At 34.2% G+C, this 25240-nt stretch overlaps 1 protein-coding gene across 1 annotated transcript in view; it reads right to left on the bottom strand.

The window, feature by feature from the left end:
* Positions 1-1239: 1239 nt before the first annotated feature.
* Positions 1240-25240, bottom strand: part of LOC131055948 (uncharacterized) — a 39744-nt gene continuing 15743 nt past the window's right edge. The window contains exons 5-9 of the mRNA XM_059214018.1: positions 10652-10898; positions 10358-10529; positions 2815-3516; positions 1763-1846; positions 1240-1669 (exon numbers count right to left, since the gene is read on the bottom strand). Coding sequence (XP_059070001.1) covers positions 1652-1669; positions 1763-1846; positions 2815-3516; positions 10358-10529; positions 10652-10898 — 1223 coding nt within the window. The 3' untranslated portion in view covers positions 1240-1651. The remainder of the gene's footprint in view (positions 1670-1762; positions 1847-2814; positions 3517-10357; positions 10530-10651; positions 10899-25240) is intronic.

Below are 25240 nucleotides of genomic sequence, written 5' to 3'. Positions count from 1 at the left end.
GCTTTTAAACTAGATTCCCTACAACCATCTCCCGCTTGAGAAAACCCTGCACTCTCGCTCCCACTCATTTTCAAAAAGTAATTGTTAAGTTTGGAGTCTCTTTTCCAATATGTAAATGTGTTAAGACACTCCTTTAGATAGAAATTATAGATGTCTACAATTTTAATTGTTATATAAAATAACAATCTATAAAAATGTAAAACTTTGTATTAAACAAATTTAAAAAATTATAATTTGTAATACATAAATTTTAAAATCTTATAAATATATAAATTTAACTATATTATTAAACCTTTCTCAATATTTATAATTACTTTAAATTATCAAATTTTAAATGTACATTAAAACTTTTTTGATATTTATATATTTGTAATATTCCCTATGTAAGGTCCACACTACATAAATCAAGAATCTCAATGTTGTACACAAGGGAGCCCATGGGAATTTTTTTTATGTAAAGATGTGAAGTAATTTAATAAGTTAGTGGAAGGAGAATAATATAAAGGTCTTAATTGTAAAAAAAAAAAGTTAGTGGAGAGAATATAAAATAGATTAATTGTACTTAGAATATTATATTCAATTATTAAAAGCATGATGTGATTTCATAAAGAGAGCTCACAAGAATTTCCACGTTAAATTAGGAGTAAGAATAAATTAGTGAAAGGACAATAATTAAAAGAGATTACGAATAAAAATTTCAATTACAAAAGTAAAGTAAATGGAAGATAATATATCAAACAAGACAATAAATTGTAATTAATTATGAAAATTCTATTAAAAAAAGTTTACATTCATTGTATGTTATCATTTTTACAAATCATACTTATGAATACTCAATAGAATGTTAAATGTGTTCCATTCTTTCTCTTTCATCTATAGAATAGTAATAATTACATTCAACAATATAAACAGATTAATTATTAAAAAAAAATTGAAATAGCATTCCCATTAAAACTGAGTTTTAAAAACAAATTTCTTCTTGGTCAACAATTACCAAGCTTATGAGTACTCAATATAATGTTAAATGTATTCCATTCTTCCTCTCTTATCTGTAGATGACTAACAATTACTTTCAACAATATAAACAAATTAATTATAGAAAAAAACCTTTATAACAGCAATCCCATTAAAAGTGAATTTTAAAAACATTTTTTTCCTTGATTATCAAATATATAATACATTACATCCACAAATACATATAAAATTCTATTTAAAAAATATTAATACTGTCAAACAAAATTTATATTTAAGCAACACTTATATTATTGAATATGTAACATTTTACAAGCTACCCATAGTTAGAACAGCAACGGATGAAAAGATTCATTAGAAAACAACATGTTTAGTCCTTACACGGAGAAAACTACTGTACCATCTTGCTGTAGTTACAAAATAGATAGCTTACTATCATGGAAAACAAGCTTTTAAATAACTATCTTATGCTACCAAATAACTCCTATAGAGAATAGCTTTAAAGGCAAAGGTAGTCGATGCATAGATTTGGCGCCCAAATTAAAGATTTCACGCCTTTTGTCTCATGGCATCCATGATAAAGCTCATTCTTCTACGCATCCATGATAAAGCTCATTTTTTTAAAGCGTGATGCACTTCACTTTCTGCAACTATAGTCTCATGGCATCCATGATAAAGCTCATTCTTCTACGCACGCCTGCAACACGAGATAAGGTTTTACAGGCGAAATATTATCACAAAGAGTGATTAGAAGACAACGAAAATGATGATCTGCTTTAATTAAATTTACCTTGCGTGAGAGGGAAAACTCAGCTCCAAACACATCGTTCAACACAGTTGTGGAAATCAAAGATGCCTCCAAAATCTCCAGTGCCTAAAAAAAATGTTCAACATTTTACCACAATTGGTTCCGTAATAAAATCCACAATAAATTTGCCCCAAAAGATTGGAATACAACTAAAATCCACTTCTGGAATCTTTTGATTGGATTCCTATTTGGGTCAGGTTCCTAATATCCCAATGTAGTTTTGGTTTGATTCCTGCTTTGAGGATATCGGTAACTCTTTAGGTAATTTTCTGATGACTGATGATGATTCTCTTAATTTGATGCATACTACTTTTGCCTGGAGATCTCTTTGAAATAATCAAGAGGCAGCTGGGTTCAGCCGGTGGAATTTGAAGGGGTCCCCTTTAGAAGTAGGAAATGTTTTAAAATTGGGCACATTGCTACTGCCTGTGAGAGGCGTAGAGTAGAGTGACCAGCTTCGTGGTGGAAGGAATTGGCTCCTCACTAGTACACGGTAGAGAAGGTGCTGGTGAATGACAACACTCCCCAAGATTCGTGTGGAAAGCAGAATGCTCTCAATGACAAGGAGACAGAGTTCAAGGGTAGTTCAGATTCTTTAAAGAATGGGGAAGCAAAGCAGAGTAAGGCAGGGGAGTAAGGTAGGGAAAGATGTTTCTAAGTTGGGGTCTGCCATAGAGGTAATCGCTATGAACCAATCTGGTCGACCGTGCCTGAGGAAGGGGGGAGGGTAATGTTGGGCGATTCCAACTTGAAGTCGCTGGAGAATCCAAGGGAGGGAGGGAGGATGGATTGAGGTGAAAAGGAAGGAGGACAGGAGGGTCAGAGATGAAAGTATAAGCAGGGTACTGGGTTCTCAGGAGGAGGGGTGTTAAACTAGCAATGCAATCACTGATTTGTTTATGGTCAGTCTTATGGGGAGGGGCTGCCTGGATATAGTCCGAACTGGTTCGGGTTAGTTCAAAACCCGCTTTCTTAATAAATCAACTAATACCGATTAAAAAAAAACTAAAACCTAAAAACCTAAAACCTCTCACCTTGTTGCGATCAACAATTGCAGTCCGCTCTTCAAGATCTGTCAAATCTTTAATACTGAGCTGATTGAGTAACGTTATAGTGGTGATAGTTGAACTCCCTTTTATCTTCAAGTCGTCAGTTATTATAAATGTAAGCATTTCTTTCACATAACCGCTGTTCCCTTGCGCTTGCCCTGCAGTTTGGCTGCTACTTCCGCTGGTATTGGTATTCTGCCGCAGCTGAACGAGGTGGTCGATAGGTTTTCCACAGATACATATATCTGTGTTGCTGGTGCTCATATTGTGAGTTGTGTTCATACCGCCATGATCATAATAACCCCACGAAGCAGAAGCACCCCTCCCGATAAGGTAACTACAAACGTAATAATTTCCACCTTCAATACTGAGAGAGTTATTAAAGTAGGGAGTTATGAATTTGGGGTCAAGCAGTTGGGATTTATCCGTGATCAGAAACAAAGAGGACAATTTTTCCATGCTATCATACAGATTGGATACAGAGCCAATTTTTCTATTGGATTCCAATGCATACAGTAATTTGAGGATAGAACCGATGGGCATGGAAAGAAAACTAAACAGAAAATCAACAAACTCTTTACCCGCTTCGGCATATACGATGCGTTGAGTTCTAGTATTTATCATAAATCGTACATTCATGGCTTCAGAGCTCTTGTCCGCCATGCCTTCAGAGCTCTTGTCTGCCATTTAAAAGCCGGAAGGTAGCAATACTAAAAAAATCCAACGAAGAAAAACTTACCTGGATTGATGATAGAGAATTCTTTTGCAAATCAAAGTATCTTAGATTAGGATAATGTGAGATTAAGAGAATAGCTTTAAAGGCATAGGTAGTCGATGCATATATTTGGCGCCCAAATTAAAGATTTCACGCCTTTTGTAAATGCCAACGACCCACAAATGTCGAAAGAGATTCGTAGCCCTTTCATTGCAATCTTCACGGTCAATCGTCTTGATTGTGTTCCTATCATCACGCCTGCCAACTTATCTCAACACTATTATTGTCTTTATTCGTTAATTAAAAAATTAAAAATATGCTATATTTTTTAAGTAATTAATAAAAACAGTTAAATATACATCGTAATATCGTCATAGGCAATATTCAACAATAATCTATTGGTTCTTTTGTTTCTATAGTTTGTTTTTTTTAACTTCTTTAAGAATTGACAAAATTGAATCCCAAGTTTTTCACTTGTAAATTTATCTTTCAATAACAAGAAAAACTTATAATCAATGAAAAATCTTGATATGAACATCTCATCCTTAATATGCAAAAGAGAGACAAAGGCTGCACTATTATCCTATTTTCCATCTTAAAGTAGATTTTCTAATTGAAATTGAAAATGTTGTAGGATGGTTATTTTATGTTGCAATAGATCAAGTTAAGTAAGATTTTGCTACTGTTTTGGAGTATGCTAAACCTTCCAAGTGGAATGTTTCTAAAGGTGAGCTTATCGCTTTTTGGAGGCTACTTGAGATATAGCATTGTCAAATTGTTAAAGCATAGGTAAGGGGCACACCATAATCATATGAGAAAGTTAGTCTACCACAAAAATATTCAAATACCCAAACAATGGTGAAAGCTATAAAATCCTATCCTACAATCCAATTTATAAAAACCATTAACCAAATAAAAAGTGTTATTGCCCAATCCCCCTCTGATGATAACACCAAAAAGTATCTCATGCCCACTAAATAAATCATCCCAAACATCTATGGTATGCCAAAGATTCGCGAGTGGTGCATTCCTCTTATGCTCAACATTGACACCTCAAATTCTCCTACTTACAATCTTGTTGTCTATTTGTTCAAGTTGATTACTCTCTAATTGAGAAGTCTTCATCTTTCATCAAATAATTTATCCAATTTGATGATTTCTTCAAATAAAAATGGTTGATGATGATGACATTCTTGTATGCTTTGATGTGGTATCTCTCTTTACTAAATTCCCTTTGTAAGTCTCCATTGAGTTAGCTAGATAGAGGACCAATGAGGAAACTTCATTCTTGGTTGCATTGTGCTTAAAGTCCATGTTCTTCACACTCCTTCAGGTGTATTCTATGAGAAATCTAATGGGGTTTTCATTGGACCCCCATTATCTCTAATCATTACTAATTTGCACATGGTGTATTTTGAAGAGCTAACCATTAACATGTTCCCCATTAAACAAAAATGGTGGACAACACTAATATATGTTAGCCCCATGGTCATGATCAACTTGATATGTTTTAATTTCACCTTGACAATATTACCATCTACATCAAGTTCACCAAAGGACTCAAAACCAATAACCAACTCTCTTTCTTGAATATTGTTCATATTAAGAAATAAGTTAGTTCTCTTGGTTAGACCATTCTTTAATAAGTCCACCCACATGAACCTCCACATTCATGCTTCCATAAATCACCACCCTACCAAAAAGGTGAGTCTCCAAAAGATGGGCCTTTAGTATTTGTGATCGCTTTCATATTAACCAAGAAATTTTACACCTCTCTAAGGTTTCCAAATTAAATGGGCACCATAATAAGAACATCACAAGATCTCTTAAGTAATCCATAACTAATCTTAATTCTAAACTAAAATTCTAGATTGTAATGTTGTTCGCAATAACATACTTCCTTACACATAAAGCATCGCTAATAATATCTCCAAAATCCTTCATAAAAAAGGACTTGTGTCTTCAAACCAATCACTACAATTAGAAATATTGCCTTGTCCACTAAAAACCCAATTGGAATTCTTTAGAACTTAGGAGTCTAGAATATTGATTGTTCTATCTCAATGAGAATCAAAGGAGAATTTTCATAACATCAAGCATGAAAGGATTGCCAAATTGGTACTAACTTCTGTAACAAAAAGAACCAATTTCATTTGGAGGGTTCTTATGCCCTAGTCAAGGAATATATCATCTTTAAGAGAAACTTTAAAGAAGATACTTTTATTAAAAAAAAAAATCCTAGAAGCATAAATTGAGATGATGGGTTTAACCTAAGACCTATTTGGAATCCTTTATTAATTTCCTATCAAGATAATTACCCATCCCCCTCTTCCCTCCCCTAGTTTTGAATCGACCAGTCTTCCCCTTCCATGGTCTCATCTCTCTTTCTTACCCCTTTCATTGGTCATTATTCGTTCTCTTTGCCTTGCCTTAACCATCCTTTCCCCCAACATTTCTTTTAGTAAGACTATATCTTATCCCAATATTCCGATCAATTTCAAGAGATGGTCAACTACTATCCCTTAACTTGAATTATTTTATTTGTCTTAGTTTATATGAGTTTTCTTCCTTTTTACAGTGATTTCCTCTTTTCCTTCCCGTTGTCACAACTTTTCCAATTTCTCATAATTATTTTGAATGTTTGCCATTATAATATTATCCTTTATTTTAGTTTATAATAATTAGAATTCATTTCCTTTAAAAACTAACTCTACCATTCTTTTTGTTGGTTCTTTTCCTTGCAATCCTCAATCCTAAGGAGATGAACAATACCTAAACCATGAGATTAGTAGGTTAGGATATTGGAAAAACACTATCAACAAATTGAGGAGAAGAAAGGCCAAAAAACAAGGCACTAAAGGCCTTCTGCACGTCTAGCTCTGCAAGGCTCAGAAAGGTATTCCTATATAAATGCTTGATTAAATGATAAACATATGATGGACACTAGATTTCAGACCTATCAATGTGGATGGTTCTCAAACATATGAGAAGTGGGTGTCTCACAATCTACCAAGTTCAAGCATAATCACATTACATTGAATTCAACTGAGAACACATAATTTAAAACATTTTCATCCTAACACATAGAGGCAATGCAAACAAACTCCTCCTAGTTCAACCTATATTTTCTTTAAACACCAAAAATATGTGATAACTAAAATAAGGAAATGACAGAAACAAAAAGTTTTAAATCATTCAATATTTCCGAACCAGATTAAGTAGTTTGATAGACTAGTGCCTAATCGAATGGGTGTGGAGACAAATGTAAGGTTATGAATGCATGTTTAAGTTGCAGATCATTTTTAATTAGTGGGCCTTTTAGCATTAATGTCTCACATTAATACAAACCCTTATGTTGTTGTACAACCATACTTGTTAATCTAGATTACATCCTCTAGCTCACTGCAACCCTGACAAAGAATTTAATTAAAGCTATGAGATTTCCACAATCCATTCTGTATTTCTAGTGTATTTTTTTCTGGATTTGATTGTGTGTATTTAATCCTTTTCTTGAAAGGAATCCACATACAAATTTACACAATTACAAGGAAATTATAATGACAAATCAGAAATATACTTGATATCAATGATTCATATGAAGAAAGAAAACAAAATTTGTAGACAATTCTGCAACATTTTCTTTAAATTCTCATGAATTAATTGACATTGCACCAAACTATACATCCTATCCTTTGTGAAACACATCCACTTCCAACCCAGAACACATTCAATTTGCCCCTATCCCCCAATTCAAAGCCCCTAGATACAGCGTTGATTTCCATTTTATAAAACAGATGAGCAACAATAACTTCAAGCTATTAAGATTCAAATACAAATTGAAATTTTACACACATTTTATCACATAGTTCAGATGACTTGTCTAAAATACCATATTTTACATGTATATCGTCAAGCATTTTCTTAAAAAGTTACTATAGCCTTCTCAAGAAATCCATTTTGTGCATATTGTGATTTATTTCATTCCCTGAAATAACATTTTTTAAAGAGCTCGAGGGCATTGCCTTTGTTCCTTGCATACATCTTACTAGAGCATCTTCAACTTCAATGTCGGACAAACAATCCTCCTTATCACTATATTTAAAACATGTTGATACCCTATGACAAGGTTCCCATTCAATGTGCAAGGGACGACACAAAAAAATTAATACCAATGATTCTATTTTGTGCATATCCTAATGCCATGGTATACTCACATACCACGTTCCCTGAGACATTTTACCAAACAATTTGCATGCTCTGTCCATGCTTCTTCACTGCACATACACTTGGCTTTATTACCGTTTATTGTATTTGATTTGAACATTTAAAAATAAAATTCAACAAATTCATTATGTATATAGGGCAATTATTGCATTCCATGAGTTGACATCCGTTTGCAGGTATTCTGCCAAACAATGTGATGTGCCTTGTAAATGATTCAAAATATGTTTGAAACATTTTTACAAACATTTCACGTTCCATTTCTCCGCATCCACATTTTGCATAGATTTTACCAAAGCATCTACAACTGCTAGTTGTATTTGTTTGAAAGTTACTAAAGATTTTCAACAAATCTATTTCATGCACATCGTGCAATCATCTATTCATGAGATGGTGTTTCTGTGCGGCATTTTGGCAAGTGCTTCACGTGCCCTGTCTCTGATTACACATTTTACCGTGACATAATGCAAATGGTTCAGAGGCTGCATCTATGATTCATCGTTCTATAAGCATGTCTACTAGAGCACTTCAACTTTAAACTACATATTCATTCCCTAATCCATAGCACCCATAATGGTGTGGCTAGGACGATGCTAACAGGGGTTGTGGATTTGGGCTTTGCACTTCTTGAAATTGCATTTGCTTGAAGGTTTCTAAAGCCATTTCAAAAAGTCTGTTTTGTGCATATCTTGCAATGAGATGATGTTTCATGCATTCATTGCACACCCGGCACACCTGTCCTTAGGGTCCATCAATGGGATAGCGGTATACCCCTGCCCAACTGCATTACTTCTACCATATTGCCCTTTTATACTTGTGGGGTGGCGGTATACTCTTCGAGATGTCCAATATAAATTAATTCCATTTGACTCTTAAAATTTTGCATACATTTTATAAAAGTGAGTTATACACTTACTTTTACTTCACCAACACATTTACATCATCTATGAAATAAAATGATTCATAACCTTGCCTTTGATATTAAAGTTCAAAAAAAGTCGGGTAGACTCCGGATCCATCTTCAAAACTGACCAAATCTCTTAATGGAAACCTGAAACTTGGAAAAGATTGTAGACATTTCACCAAGAAATCATGGCAACAAATGGTTTTGAAAACCTCATCATAAGGTGTCAGATATTCATTGTCAAAGATGGCCACCTGAGCTATTTTGACCAAACGTTGTTCGGGAAACAGTCCAAACCATGAAAAATTTGAGCCCTAAAAAATATCAATCTAAGTCCAATTACCTCGAGAATTGACTAGAATGCATATAAAAGTGGCATGAGTCCCCTAAAAAATTGGTTTCAAATGATGATCAACGGGTGTCAAACTATCACCTTCCCAAGTTGACCCTCTTGGCAATTTCATGCAGTGTAAACAACTAAACTGATTTTACTTATCTGGGGATGTATGCCCCTTGCAGGTATAGCAAGAATACAAATATTTGGGAGAAGCAAACCAACTTGACATAAAGCAAAAATTGACACCCCAAAAAGGGAAACCAAAACTGAGAGCATTCTACGCTAATATGCATTAAAAAGAAATGTTTCAAGAATTGTCCATGCACTGACAATTCCTCCATTGGTATGGTTTGAAAAATAAACCACAATTGGTGGGCCAAGGCCACTAGAAAAGAAAGGCATGTGCTTGACTGTCTCAAACACTTGATTTTCATCATGTTGTACTGAGATTAATTTGAATATAATATTGAAATTTGCCCAATAGAACATACAAACATCTGTCATCAGTTGCAACACAAAACATTCTTAAATCAGGTAAATACTAAAAATTTTATCGTCATATGACAGACAAAAGTTATATCCACTCAACAAATCAAATCCATAATCCTTGTGACATTTTACTTCATCATATGGACTTTACTCACCAAATGAGAGATCTCTTGCTAAAACAGAAAGCAAGACTTGTTAGATTGCTTTTGACATCTAATGTCATCAATGTTAGCACTATCAAATAATTTAACATTATATTTAAAAAGATAATCTTTAGCATCACACATGGCTTGGTCACATAGTAGTAAACCCAAAACTTCATCATTGGAATCAACAAATTGCAGATTTAAATATTCAAGTCATCAACATCCAATGGTTCAAAAGAAATATATGCATTTCTGATTTAAAATCAAAATGTAATCTATTATTTAAATCCATATCTATGTCTACATGAATTTTTTTAGAAAGAAGATCATCTGGATCAAAGGGTACTCCTTCACACAAATCTACATTTGAAACTTCCTACCTTGGAGCATTGCTGCAATGAACCTCACAATCATCAATTTTTCATCTTTTATTAGAATGAAAGTCGAAAATCATATCAGCATACACATTTTCAGATTCATCATAGTTATTATTACCATAGTTAAATAATCTTTCATTATTGTATTCATAATTACCCTGCAAGCTAACTGATCCACATGATGAGGGAAGATCAGAGATATAGGTGCCATACATTGCACAACAAAAAGTACCATCACTATCAATACTGTAAACGTGTGTTGGCCATGAGATTTTAGAACCATTCTCATGTATATTATAAAATTCATTCACTACTAAGTGAATATGCTTCTTCACTCACCCCATGACTAATGGATTCTCTATTTTCATTAGCTTCCACATCACCACCAGACTCTGAATCATTCAAAAATAACAAATAGGATGTATTGTTTTCATCAGCATAGTTATTTGCCTCACAGGCTGATACATTATCCTGATAATCTAAGAATGCCACATCTTCATCATAGAATAGACTTGGAAACACATGCAGATCACATTGAGATATGGCTCAACAAGATATCATTTGATTTTCTTCTATCATTTCATCATATGATGGGTTTAACTAAATCTAAACATGATTTTCACATACACATACCTCTTCACTTTATTTTTGATGCATTCTTCTTTCTCATTAGCAAAGTAGGGGAGATCTTTATGTGGCATATTATCAATAGAATCCTCATCATTGCAATCCCTCTTCAAAGGCATGATTTGTCTTTCCACAAACTCATCTTCATTTGCATCTGAAACACTATAGTTGCAACTTTCATCTGCACATGGTTCTCTTACAAGATGAATTATGTCATTATTCTCCTCACATCTATTAATGATATTATTGTTCTCTGCATTATGAAGTTTAGCATTGTTAGAATTTTCATACTTAATCCTCTCTATGACACCAACCAATTCACATACCTGATCAAGAGTAGTCGGCTTCTAAGGACAATAGATTTAATTAGGTTCATATATCCTCGTTAACAACTTAACACACACAAATTCATTTGGGCTCGCATTAACAGGTACTATTTGCGAATAAGTATTCAATGTCCTTTCAAACAAGTCTCTTATAGATTCTCCTTCATGTCTCTCCATACGAAAGAATGCATCTAAAGGGGATATGCAACATTCTAATTTCTTTATACAATTTATATTCTCTTCTTGAATGTGCAATTGCTCTTTACTTTTCTCATCAAACTGATGCATCAAAGTACTCACAAGTTCATTCCATGAAGCTATACAATGCATGGGCAGGCTGGAAAACCAATCTTTAGCATTATTTTCTAATATTCTTACAAAAAGTTTCATGATGACTGTTATTGTGAGGATCCAGTTATTACTGAGAAGGGGGGTTGAATCAGTAATAAGGATAAACTGCAACTTTTCACCAACTTGCAAAATACTTCCCAAAATAGTTCATAACCAACACTGGTAGCTGATTAAACAATCTCCAACTTAGATTTACCAAAATATTACCTGTAGCAACTTAAGTGTTCATCACTAAGAAAATATAGTATAGACATCAAATGAACAACTTAACAAACCATCCACAACATGAACACATGGATTTTTCATATGGAAACCCAAATGGGAAAAACCACGGTGGGAATTGGTACCCAAAAAATTTGCACTCTTTTGAAATGCGCCCTGTAAGGAGCCTAGCCCGGTTAGGAGATTTACAATAATGATCGATTAAGAGAAAACCCTGTTAGGAGTCACCCAGTTAAGGGATTTTACAACTTAGCTCTGTTGGGAGCTTTACCCTGTTATTAGTAACCTCACTGGAGGATTCAAACTTGAATTAATGAGCCACCCGATGAAGGGATTTGCAAGATTAGGCCTGTTAGGACCTACCTGGTTAAGGGATTTTAATGTTGAAGCAACTGTTAGGAAACAATAGATAATTGATCTCGACTTAGCACTTCATACCTTGCTATTATAGATCCTTGTCAGCTCCAATCCAATTCTCTCATGTAGACATCTCAATCTAGTTAGACACAAACACACTTCTATGATCACCAACACACTGAACCTTCTAAAACTCAACCTAAATAGACTTTACAATTAGGTTGGTTACAAAACCCTAACCTACAATGAATCTAAATCATAGATCATATTAGATCATTACAAATCATTACAGATCATTACAACAAATTACAAGACAATTACAGTCGTTGAATGATCATAACTCATCACCCCACATCGATCTGATAAGTTGTCAAACCCTTAACACATTCTGCCAAGCACTTCGCTGCTTCCCAAGAAATTTGATCCTTGTACGTACCAAAACAACATCTTATCTTCTTACACGGATTTTGACACATCATCATTAATTTATGAACATGAAAAGAATCACCGCCAAACCATAAAACATCACCGGTCAAAGATCTTGTTACCGGTTCTCAAACCCTGGCTAATTATGCAATATTCAATTACAAACATGACTTTCGGTTCTCAAAACGTGATGCAGTTCATGACATAGACTCATTATGATGTCATAAGCACACATCCCAAACCACAACACCTGACTCAACACGGATCACTACCGCAACCATCTCCTTCTTTGTCCATGCTTATCAGTTCACTGTCACTTGGAAGTTTTTCTTTCCAAATTAATCCATTTCAATCCATTACCGGTTAGACTTAACCAATAGACTTAGATGACATACCAAGCATAAACAAACATGGACAAATATGGACAAATATGATTGCCATCAATGCCAACACAAATAACTGATCATCATATCATAGTTATATCATTACCAAAAGTCCATCAATATAGCATCACCAACAGTCCTTTACCGGTACACCATCATCTTCATTAGTTATGCCAACATGCCAACAGATGACATCCTCTTCATAAACTTGACAATCAACTATTAAATCAATAAACTCCTATAGATGTGTACATGTTGATTCTGATTTGCTTCCATTAAACTTAGGCAAAAATAGATTTTAACACTCAATGAGACTTTATGAGGATAACCAAGAACATTTTTGAAATCAAGTGGCTTGTATATCTCAAGAAAAAATGGTCCCTTTTAAGAGCATAATTGTTCTTGTTGTGTTCTTCCATAGTATTACAATTTGTAGAGGGCAAAAAAGAATTATAATACATACCTTATATAAAAATTTGCAGCAACTTTTCACCTTTCCTTTTGGCTGAAAATATTACAAATCTAAGATACCGCCTCTTTAACAAAGTAGCCACCTCTTTCAAAGAGGAATGAGTTTTATTTTCTTTGGGTCTTCTCCAACAAAAAAGTCTTTCAATCATCTCTTCACAATTGCTGCAATAAATCTTCTAAGGATGCAATAATTCTGTATCTGAAACAAAATTTTGGATCACTCAACTTGTAGACTCTCCTTAAATGGATTTACAACTTGTCTTCCCAATAGAGCTGCCAATTTGCTGGTTCTTTTTCTTGCAATCCTCAATCCTAAGGAGATGCACAATACCTAAACCATGAGATTAAAAGTTTAGGATATTGGACAAACACTATCAACAAATTGAGGAAAAGAAAGGCCAATGAACAAGGCACTTATTCCTCTTGAAATCCCAAACAGTTTTGATATTGCGTCTAGGACCCATGAACTTACCCATCGAAGATAAAGCCATTAGAAAAATATTGTAGTCAATGATCGGATCCAAGATAGAGATGGCAAACCATCCCAAACTTGGATCCAAAATATTGCTAACCAAAGGAGGAGACAATTTCCCCATATGTTTAACCCCAAAAAGGGAAGGCTAGGCCTAATTGTTTTGCCTCAAATATCCATCTTTTACATTAGCCTTAATAGACCCCCCAAGGTTTTGCAGATCTTTCCTACATAGAGTATTTGTCTTAGGATCCAAAGAAGATTTTTCTTGGACTCCTTCTAGACCCCCAGACCTTCCCCGAGAGCGATCTCAACTTTGCAAGGCATAGAAAACTCACCTCGTGGGTTCCCCTGAAAATTTTTAAAAATGAATCGTGCCTGTGGGTCCCCATCCTTAGAATCAACATCATTTTGTCAGTTATCTGATCCTCCTGCCTTTTGATCCATACCTAGAGCTTCCAATAGTGATCCACGAGCTGTTAAACTAGATTCCCTACAACCATCTCCCGCATGAACAAACCCTGCAGTCCCACTCCCACTCATTTTCAAAAAGATTGTTAAGTTTGGAGTCTCTTTTCCAATATGTCAATGTGTTAAGACACTCTCCTTTAGATGGAAATTATAGATGCATACAATTTTAATTGTTATATAAAATAACAATCTATAAAAATATGAAACTTTGTATTTAAAAATTTATAATTTATGATACATAAATTTTAAAATCTTATAAATATATAAATTTAACTATATTATTAAACCTTTCTCAATATTTATAATTGCTTTAAATTGTCAGTTTTAAATGTACATTAAAACTTTTTTGATATTTATATATTTCTAATATTTCCTATGTAAGGTCCACACTACATAAATCAAGAATCTCAATGTTGTACACAAGGGAGCCCATGGGAAATTTTTTTATCTAAAGATGTGAAGTAATTTAATAAGTTAGTGGAAGGAGAATAATATAAAGGTCTTAATTGTAAAAAGAAAAGTTAGTGGAGAGAATATAAAATAGATTAATTTTACTTAGAGTGTTATATTCAACTATTAAAAGCATGATGTGATTTCATAAAGAGAGATCACAAAAATTTCCACGTTAAATTAGGAGTACAAATAAATTAATGAAAGGACAATAATTAACAAAGAGTAGGAATAAAAATTTCAATTACAAAAGTAAAGTAAATGAAAGATAATATATCAAACAAGACAATAAATTGTAATTAATTATGAAAATTCTATTAAAAAAAGTTTACATTCATTGTATGTTATCATTTTTACAAATCATACTTATGAATACTCAATAGAATGTTAAATGTGTTCCATTCTTTCTCTTTCATCTATAGAATAGTAATAATTACATTCAACAATATAAACAGATTAATTATTAAAAAAAATTGAAATAGCATTCCCATTAAAACTGAGTTTAAAAAAAAAATATCTTCTTGGTCAACAAAAACCAAGCTTATGAGTACTCAATATAATGTTAAATGTATTCCATTCTTCCTCTCTTATTTGTAGATGACTAACAATTACTTCCAACAATATAAACAAATTAATTATAGAAAAAAAAAATATAACAGCATTCCCATTAAAAACAAGTTTTAAAAACAATTTTTTTCTTGATTAACAAATATATAATACATTACGTGCACAAATACATATAAAATGCTCAGTCAAAAACAATTTATATTTAAGCAACACTTATATTATTTAATATGTAACATTTTACAACGTACCCATTGTTGGAACAACAACTGATGAAAAGATTCATTAGAAAACAACATGTTTAGTCCTTACATGGAGATTTACAAAAAAGATAGCTTACTATCAGGAAAAACAAGCTTTTAAATAACTATCTTATGCTACCAAAGAGAATACAAGTCACTCCCATTTTTACGATTGCTCATTAAATCCCATGTTTTTAAAGTGTGATGCACTTCACTTTCTGCAACTATAGTCTCATGGCATCCATGATAAAGCTCATTCTTCTACGCATGCCCGCAAACAATCAAATAAAGTATCTCTAATAATATCTCCAAAATCCTTCATAAAAAAAGACTTGTGACTTCAAACCAATCACTACAATTAGAAATCTTACGTTGTCCACTAAAAACCCAATTGGAATTCTTCAGAACTTAGAAGTCTAGAATATTGATTGTTCTATCTCAATGAGAATCAAAGGAGAATTTTCATAACATCAAGCATGAAAGGATTGCAAATTTGGCCCTTGTAGAGAACTTTTGTAACAAAAAGAACCATTCATTTGGAGGGTGCATATGCCCTAGTCAAGGAATATATCATCTTTAAGAGAAACTTTAAGGATGCTACTTTTATAAAAAAAAAAATCCTAGAAGCATAAATTGGGATGATGGGTTTAACCTAAGACTTGTTTGGAATCCTTTATTAATTTACTATCAAGCTAATTGTTAGGTCCAACAAGGAAAGCTAATGTATTGAGAGGGGAGGGGTGAATCAGTTTTTCAAAACTTTTCTGTAAAAACAATCTTACTGATAAACATAAAATGTAAATTGTTGATCTCATAATATAAAGCTAACACATAATTATAGAAGTAACATTCACACACATTTCACTCCATAACACAAATATTTTGGTTACGTAGAAAGTCTTGGTTAGAGAGAAAAACTGCGGTGGGAATGGCACCCACAACTTCACTACTACAATAATAAAGGTTGCTCGGTTAGAGCTACATGTTTAGCTATTTCTGATAGCTTACCCTATTAAGAGTATCAAGATCTTTTAGATCTACCTTGCTAAAGGATTTTACAACACTTATACTAAATGTTGCACCTGCTTAAAGGCTTTACAATTTATAGACTTTGTTAGAGTCTTTTACCCTGTAAAAGGTTTCTATTACAACTCAAATGATTCAATAAAATCTTTACAAATATCTACAACTTTACATCTGAAATGTTATAGCAGATTCTATGTGCTCAATATGAAATTACCTTTCTCATAGCATACCTCGATAAACCCTTTTGTTTACTCTATCCCTTAAACTGTTCTTTGAAGACTTTCTCGGTGACCTCTGAATATCTCTGACAGTCGTAGTAGTCTCAACACAATGTGTCCTTTTATGATTTTATTTTTTCAACTTACCTATCACACACACATGTCTCTCTCTCTGATTCTCAAATCATTCTGTATAAATAGATCTCTGGGACGGTGATCTGTTTATGCTTCGATCTTACAAACAAGATTCATTGAATTAATAAACATAGAGATTATTTCATTGGATAAACTTCCTAGAAATCATACAAAATCTTGGAGTGCAATTTCCTATGCAATAACGGTTCCTTGTTCTCGAATCTTGTAACACGTTTCCACATATGTGTCTAGGTTCATTGAATCTGGTAACACATTTCTACTCGGTTCAGATTACTTGGTATACCTTCTTTGCTGCTCGGTAGACATAGAACGTTACTCGATAGACAGTTCGGTGTATCCTTAACTCTGTGACTCTTTTCTTCTATAACCGACTGCTTTAGTGCTTACCGACTAAATATTTCGGTAGTGTTAACCAACTAGAGTATATAGGATGACTTTGGACATAAAACTAATGACAACTTAGTAAATAATAACAATCTCCCCTTTTGACATTAGTTTGGTATGTTTGATAAAACTCCTTTCAAAGTCATAACTCAAAAATCTATATACTACAAAATGTGACTAATAATGACAGTATATACAATTGTCAATAAGTAGTAACATACTCAAATGTATACTCCCCTTATCAATATATTGTACATATTTGCATGCTCCTGTGATCAATGCACTGTGGTCTATGCTCTGTGTACTATGCTTTGTGTACTGTGTGCTCTGTGTACTACGCTCCGTGTACTGTGCTCCCCCTGACAAATTCAACTGTTCCTTCAGATATTCTATTTTGTTATGCTCGGTACACTCCCTCTTATACTCGGTACACTCCCCCTTTTTGACAAACATCAAAACTAGTTACCATTCGGTGGGGGCAACTAATCAAAAATAGATTTGTACTTTGTGCGAGCATCATTGAGAGTATTGGAGAGGGCATCCTTGACACTGTCCATTAGGGAATTCTGAGCTGAAATATCAGCTAAGAGTGAGATCAGACTATCTAATCTGCTTCCCTCTTGTTGAGTGGATAAGTGGGTAGCTTGGTTGATTTGCTCTTGGACTGATGATAGATGGGGAATAAATAAAGTTTGAAGAGTCATGATATCCATTCTTATTTTGTGCTCTTCATTCCGAAGTTCTAACTGTTGAGCCATAAGAGTTTGCAGTTTCATATAGAAATTCTGAACAGAATTTGGCTCAGTGGTCAATTTATTGGAGAGATCGGTGATCTCTTGTTCAATAACTTCGGTCTTATGCTTGATGTTCTTAATAAATAATGAAAATGTACATAATTTCCGGAATAAATAAAGAATGTGCTTGAGTTGAGGGGACAACTCAGTAATGAATCCAACAGGCTTGACTTTACCTTTAGCAATGGCCTTCTACACTTCTTCAATCATTTTGGCAGTTAGCTCTTTTTCTTTCATCTTGCTAAGGTATTTTGATGCGTCTACTCCCGATGCTTCTAATTTAGTGAGTAGTTCATCCAGTTGCATATGGATGGCAGCATCTTTATTCATGGTAGCTTCAGGTAGCATGTCGGTTAGCAATGCTTTAACCTTCTAAAGTACTCAGTTTTTCTTTTGAATAGCCATTTGTCTTTCTTGTTCTCCTTTGGCTTTGCATAGTTCTCCGAATTCAATAAGTGCTTGGCCTTTCAGTTTTGAGATATCAACATTTGGCAACACAATGGGCTTAGATAGATCTACCTTGAAACTATGCTTCTTCACTTTCTTTTCTTTAGATGATGAGGCTTTCACTGGTTGAACTAGTACAATGGCTTTGGAGGCTTGTTCATCCTCGGTAGGTTGCTCAGTAGAGACAACACTTTTATTGGTTCCCTTAGCCTCTGATGAGTCCTTCAGTGATTCCTTGCTTGGGGTCTCAGTAGCAATAGTTTCAGTGCATGCAGGTGCTTGAGAAGTCTATTCCTTGGTGGCCTGAGAAGTAGATTCTCCTTTTGTAGACTGTTGACCCTCTTTGCCTTGACCAGTGTCCTGAGGTTGCTCGGTGATCACTTGTTGAGTTACCAAAGCATAGGACTTGACTTGTTCCAAAACTGATTCACTTGATACCAGTTTGGCATAAGCATTTCCTTCTATCATTTCTTGTTCCTGTACCTCAGTGTCCATGACATCCTCATCTTGTTGAATATTTGTGGCAGGATCTTGCTCGGTAATGTCAACAATTTCCATTTCACCTTGAGTTTCTTCAGTCTTAATTCTGAAGATTTCTTGCCATTTTACTTTGGTTTCCTTTTCAACTTCAAGATAAAGTCCATTCATCATTTTCAGGGCTCTTTGCTTCACTTGAAAGTTTGTCTGGCAGTTTTTCAAATGTTTTCTTATATCTTCTACGGACATGTCTGGAAAGAGATGTACCAAAACTCTTTCTCTTATCTGCTTCTCCGAGTTCATAGCATATTTCCATCTATTGTCAATATGAGAATATAATGCTTTTGGAAGAAAGTCAGTTACTTCCAATGGAACTACTCATAATTTTAGAAGTGTACATAGAACTGACTCTTCTATTTGCCTCTTTTCTTCTTCTGTCCGAGAGTCATATTTGACATGCCTAAATGACCCAAATCCTCCATATTGAATCAAATTGGCACAGAAGTTGTCAACACTGTGTACATTTTCCTTTGTGCTTTTGACAATCTAAAATTTATTTTTGTCTTCAGATTCTGTGTCACTTGACTCCTTATTCAAAATGTGTCTCCTGGTTGACTTTCTATAAGTCTTAGTAACCTTAGGTAATTCAATAGTTTTCTGCCTCTTACTGGGTGACACTGCAAATGATCTAGTGCTAGGTCTTTTGACTTGTGGAGTCGGTGATACCTTAGGTGTATCTTGTTTCTTCTTTTTCAATATTTTTCCTTTTGGCAACTTGGTGCTCAAAGTGATAGTTGCTTCCAGAGCTTCAGATTCTTCTTCTATTGAAAGTTGATCATCTTTCCTACTTGTTGACTTAGTAGGTGTGGAGGTAGAACCTTCTCCAAATTTCTCTATTAAGTCTTTTATCATTTTAGTGGCTTTTCTTGTAGCCTTTGGTACTACTATGCTCATCTTTACCTTCTCTTTTACCTCTTCATAGGTACCATATCTGAGCTCGGTAGAGTGCCTTGGAAGTGCCAGATAGGCATCTATCTGCTGTTGAGAAATATCAAAATCAATTTCATAACCCATGGATGGTAGAGATTGAGCTCTAGGTTCTACTGCATTGACATAGCAGTAGTCGGTGTCCACTTCAAAACATATATCATCCTTATATTTCTCCACTAACTGAGGTGGGATCCTGTACCTGTTATGCATCTTTTCTTGAAATTTGTTGAATTAGTCATCCATTATCTCATTGAAGTTATCACCTAGTTGATTGATATAATCATTTATTTGATGGGTGATTGGTCGGTGTAACTCCCAGACTATGTTACCAATTGATGGGAAGAATTTATGAAAATAGAAAAACATGCACACTAAGAGTGACCCAGATTTTAGTGTGTTTGCCGAGTTATTCTTCTTGGGTTTCCTTATGGTGTTGAGATTTTCAAATAAGTTTTTCAACAACACTTCACATTGATCAATCTTCTTCCCTTAGTCACAATTTTGTAAGCTAAATCTACAGCTGCATAGGGTACACTATTTTCTCTTGCTGATTGAAAGAAACAATAACCGATGACTCTAATTGCAAACTTTAGCTTTGCATCTGTAACATTGTTCAATTTAAGACCTCTGCAATCAGACTCAACTCCGGTTAAAGTTATTAATTCCTTCTGTGGAATCATTTTCTGTGCACGGGCATGGTCTAATATAGGGTAACCGGTTATTATGTGGACGATCTCCTTAGTGATTTTGAATGGTTGCTCCTCTAACCACATAAAGTCATCATGAACTCTGCTCAAAACAAATTTAACCCATTGGGATTTGAAAACTCAAGGGTAGGTTAGGCCTTTGGTCAATCCTTTGACTTTGATATGCTCATACTTGCTATCTAGGATACCATTGGTGCATAACTCATCATACATGTCCTTGATCTCGATATGACCTAGTTCTTCAACATGACACTTAGTGTAGAATTTGACATCTTCAACCAATAGAACTCTTTCCGGAATAAGAGAAAATACAGTTTTATTGTCGGGTTCAGATGCTATCTTAGGAGGTAAAGAATACTTCAGTGAGGGTTTCTCAATAGTCTCAACTACAACTGGGTTTTGTAACTTTGGAGCCATTTCGAACTTGGATTTCTACTAACAAAAGAGCTTAGGGTTTTATCTTGACAGAAAACACTCTTTGACTTAGTAAATATAATGCAGATGTTCACAACTGATATTGCCCAGTTAACTGGCTTAGAAAAAAGCGTTTGAGATTGTTGTATAAATACCTTGAAATTCGCTCGAGAGATGTTTGATCGCCTTTGAATCACTTAGCTCTCCTCTTTCATAACTGGTGAGTGTAAAATGACTGCGCGAAACACTTTAAGTACATATTTTACCTTATCGGGCTTTGTGCAATTAGGTAAGAAAGCATTAAATGCACTTGGTTCCACTAAACTCATTAACTTCGCTTTTACTCTTTTATCGACTAGACAGGCTTCGTGTATTTACCGACTTCTCTAGTGTTCCAACAGACTAGATAGAATTTCAAACTTGCTATTGCATCTTAGCTATGCAGATCTTGAAATTAGGTACACGATTAAATAGGAATTGTTAAGATATAATCCCTGAGAGAATGCAGTCCCTTTATACCTTTACTAATTAATTCGAGGTAGATGCACTTAACTTGGTAGGTAAGGTGCTTTCTTCATTAGTTGACACATTTTCTTTCTTTTTCCAAAATTTCTGAAATGTGCTTCTTATCTCCTCAGTATCTCCTCTGGGTTGATCTCTGCAATCTTTAGCCAAGTGTCCAACTTTATGGCAATGAAAGCATGCCATTCCAAGATTTCTCCATGATCTTTTCGGTTGTACATTCCAAAGCTTATCATGCAGTTGGCACTTATATGTCCATATATTCCACAACATTCACACCATATTCTTGTATTGTAGTCCCATGGTACTGCAGTATACTATCGGTTAAGATCTGTGCGAGTTCAGTAGATTCTAGTATTTGCTCGGTGTGAAGACCTCATATAGTTTTTTTGCTTAAACCAACACTTCTCAGTATTGTGACCATATCTATTGCAGTTTTTGCAAAATCCCTTCAATTTTGCCTTCTAAAAATTGCTAGCAGACTTTGTCCTACATTGTTTAGATGTGTGACCATACTTATTGCAATTGTAACAATAACCATCAGAGCTAGTGACATTCGGTTGTTTACCTTTTATGATTTGGCACATGTTGGCAGTATGTCCTTATTTTCCACAGTAGTTGCAAATAGGCTTCTTTCCTTTGATGTTCTCCTTGTTTCCAGCTTGCTTTGATGATTCCCCTCTCTCGGTGGTGTTGATCCCTTTCTCAGTAGAGTTTTTTTCTTTGTAATCGAGTCCTACATCTTTGTTGGGTCTTCTTATATTTAGTTGCTCTTTGAACATCCTTGATGCTTCATAACTTTTCTTCATTGTTTCTTTTGATTTATTCTCTATTTCAAGTTCATTAGTCAATCTTGATAATTCAAGTTTCAATGCTTGATTCTCATTTTCTTTTAGATTTGCTTCATGATGTGCATAAACCAATTGATCAGAAAGATTATGTTGAATTCCAGTCATTCTTGTGATTTCATCATTCTTTTCAGACACCAATGCTTCTAGTTGTTGCTTTTCCCTTTGCATGTCTCTTATTTTATCCTCAGCTGTTCTTAATGCATCAATATTTTTAGTCAACTGTGTGCTGAAATGCTCATGTTCTCTTTTCATTGCTTTTAGTTGTTCAGTCAGTGCTTTATTCTTTTCTTTCAGTTCTCCAATCATTTCTTCAGTCTCTTCTAATATATTGTTCTCAGATGATGTCTCAATTTGTTCAACCAACTCTTGAGAGTCCTATAAATCATCAGACAACCTTCTTCTGACTTTCAGTGATCTTTGCATTTGTCTCTGCATATCTACAGTCACTTGATTAGCATGATCCAATTCTTCTTGAAGATTCACAATTCTTCGAGATTGTAGCCTTCCATTGATAAGATCTTTATCTTTAGGCTATTAAACCCTTTTCCAAGATTGAAGCTCTGATACCAATTGTTAGGTCCAACAAGGAAAGCTAATGTACTGAGAGGGGAGGGGTGAATCAATACTTCAAAACTTTTCTCTAAAAACAATCTTACTGATAAACATAAACTGTAAACTGTTGATCTCATAATATAAAGCTAACACATAATTATAGAAGTAACATTCAGACACATTTCACTCCATAACACAAATATTTTGGTTATGCAGAAACTCTTGGTTAGAGAGAAAAACTACGGTGGGGATGGCACCCACAACTTCACTACTGCAATAATAAAGGTTGCTCGGTTAGAGCTACATGTTTAGCTATTTCTGATAGCTTACCTTGTTAGGAGTATCAAGATCTTTTAGATCTACCTTGCTAAAGGATTTTACAACACTTATACTAAATGCTGCACCTGGTTAAAGGCTTTACAATTTATAGACTTTGTTAGAGTCTTTTACCCCGTTAAAGGTTTCTATTACAACTCAAATGATTCAATAAAATCTTTACAAATATCTGCAACTTTACATCTGAAATGTTATAGCAGATTCTATGTGCTCAATATGAAATTACCTTGCTCATAGCATACCTCGATAATTGATAGATCAACTCGGTAAACCCTTCTGTTACTCTATCCCTTAAACTGTTCTCTGAAGACTTTCTCGATGACCTCTGAATATCTCTGATAGTCGTAGTAGTCTCAACTCAATGTGTCCTGTTATGATTTTCCTTTTTCAACTTATCTATCACACACACATGTCTTTCTCTCTAATTCTCAAATCATTCTATATAAATAGGTCTCTGGGATGGTGATCTGTTCAAGCTTCGATCTTACAAACAAGATTCATTGAATGAATAAACATAGAGATTATTTCATTGGATAAACTTCCTCAAAATCATACAAAATCTTGAAGTGCAATTTCATATGCAATAACAGTTCCTTGTTCTTGAATCTTCTAACACGTTTCCACATATGTGTCCAGGTTCATTGAATCTGGTAACATGTTTCTACTCAGTTCAGATTACTCGGTATACCTTCTTTGCTGCTTGGTAGACATAGAACATTACTCGGTAGACAGCACGGTGTATCCTTAACTCTGTGACTCTTTTCTTCTGTAACCGATTGCTTTAGTGCTTACCGATTGAATATTTCGGTAGTGTTAACCGACTAGAGTATATAGGATGACTTTGGACATAAAACTAATGACAACTTTAACCTAAGACTTGTTTGGAATCCTTTATTAATTTACTATCAAGCTAATTACCTATCCCCCTCTTCCCTTCCCTAATTTTGAATCAACCAATCTTCCCCTTCCATGGTCCCATCTCTCTTTCTTTCCCCTTTCATTGGTCATTATTCATTCTCTTTGCCTCACCTTAACCAACCTTTCCCCCAACATTTCTTTTGAGACTACTATATCTTATCCCAATATTCCCATCAAATTCAAAAGATGATCAACTAATATCTCTTAACTTGAATTATTTTATTTGTATTAGTTTATATGTGTTTTCTTCCTTTTTATAGCGATTTCCTCTTTTCCTTCCCCTTGTCACAATTTTTCTAATTTCTCATAATTATTTTGAATGTTTGTCATTATAATATTATCCTTTACTTTAGTTTATAATAATTACAATTCCTTGCCTTTATAAACTAACTCTACCATTCTTTTTGTTGGTTCTTTTTCTTGCAATCCTCAATCCTAAGGAGATGAACAATACCCAAACCATGAGATTAGGAGTTTAGGATATTGGACAAACACTATCTTAAAATTGAGGACAAGAAAGGCCAACAAACAATGCACTAAAGGCCATCTGCACTTCTAGCTCTGCAAGGCTCAGAAAGGTATTCCTATATAAACGCTTGATTAAATGATAAACATGTGATGGACACTAGATTTCAGACCTATCAATGTGGATTGTTCTCAGGCATATGAGAAGTGGGTGTCTCACAATCTACCAGGTTCAAGCATAATCACATTACATTGAATTCAACAAAGAACACATAATTTAAAATATTTTCATCCCAACACATAGAGACAATGCAAACAAACACCTCCCAATTCAACCTATATCTTCTTTAAACACCAAAAAGATAGCAGAACTAAAATAAGGAAACAACAGAAAAAAAAAGTTTTAAATCATTCAATATTTCTGAACCAAATTCAGCAGTCTGATAGACTAGTGCCTAATAGACTGGGTGTGAAGACAAATGTAAGGTTATGAATGTATGTTCAAGTTGTAGATCATTTTTTATTAGTAGGTCTTTTAACATTAATGTGTGACATTAATACAACGCCTTATGCTGTTGCACAACCATACTTGTAATCTAGATT

This window comes from Cryptomeria japonica, chromosome 2, assembly GCF_030272615.1.
Source record: "Cryptomeria japonica chromosome 2, Sugi_1.0, whole genome shotgun sequence".
Lineage (NCBI taxonomy): Eukaryota > Viridiplantae > Streptophyta > Pinopsida > Cupressales > Cupressaceae > Cryptomeria > Cryptomeria japonica.
Note: the sequence above shows the minus strand (reverse complement) of the source record. Positions and strands in the feature narration are given on the sequence as shown.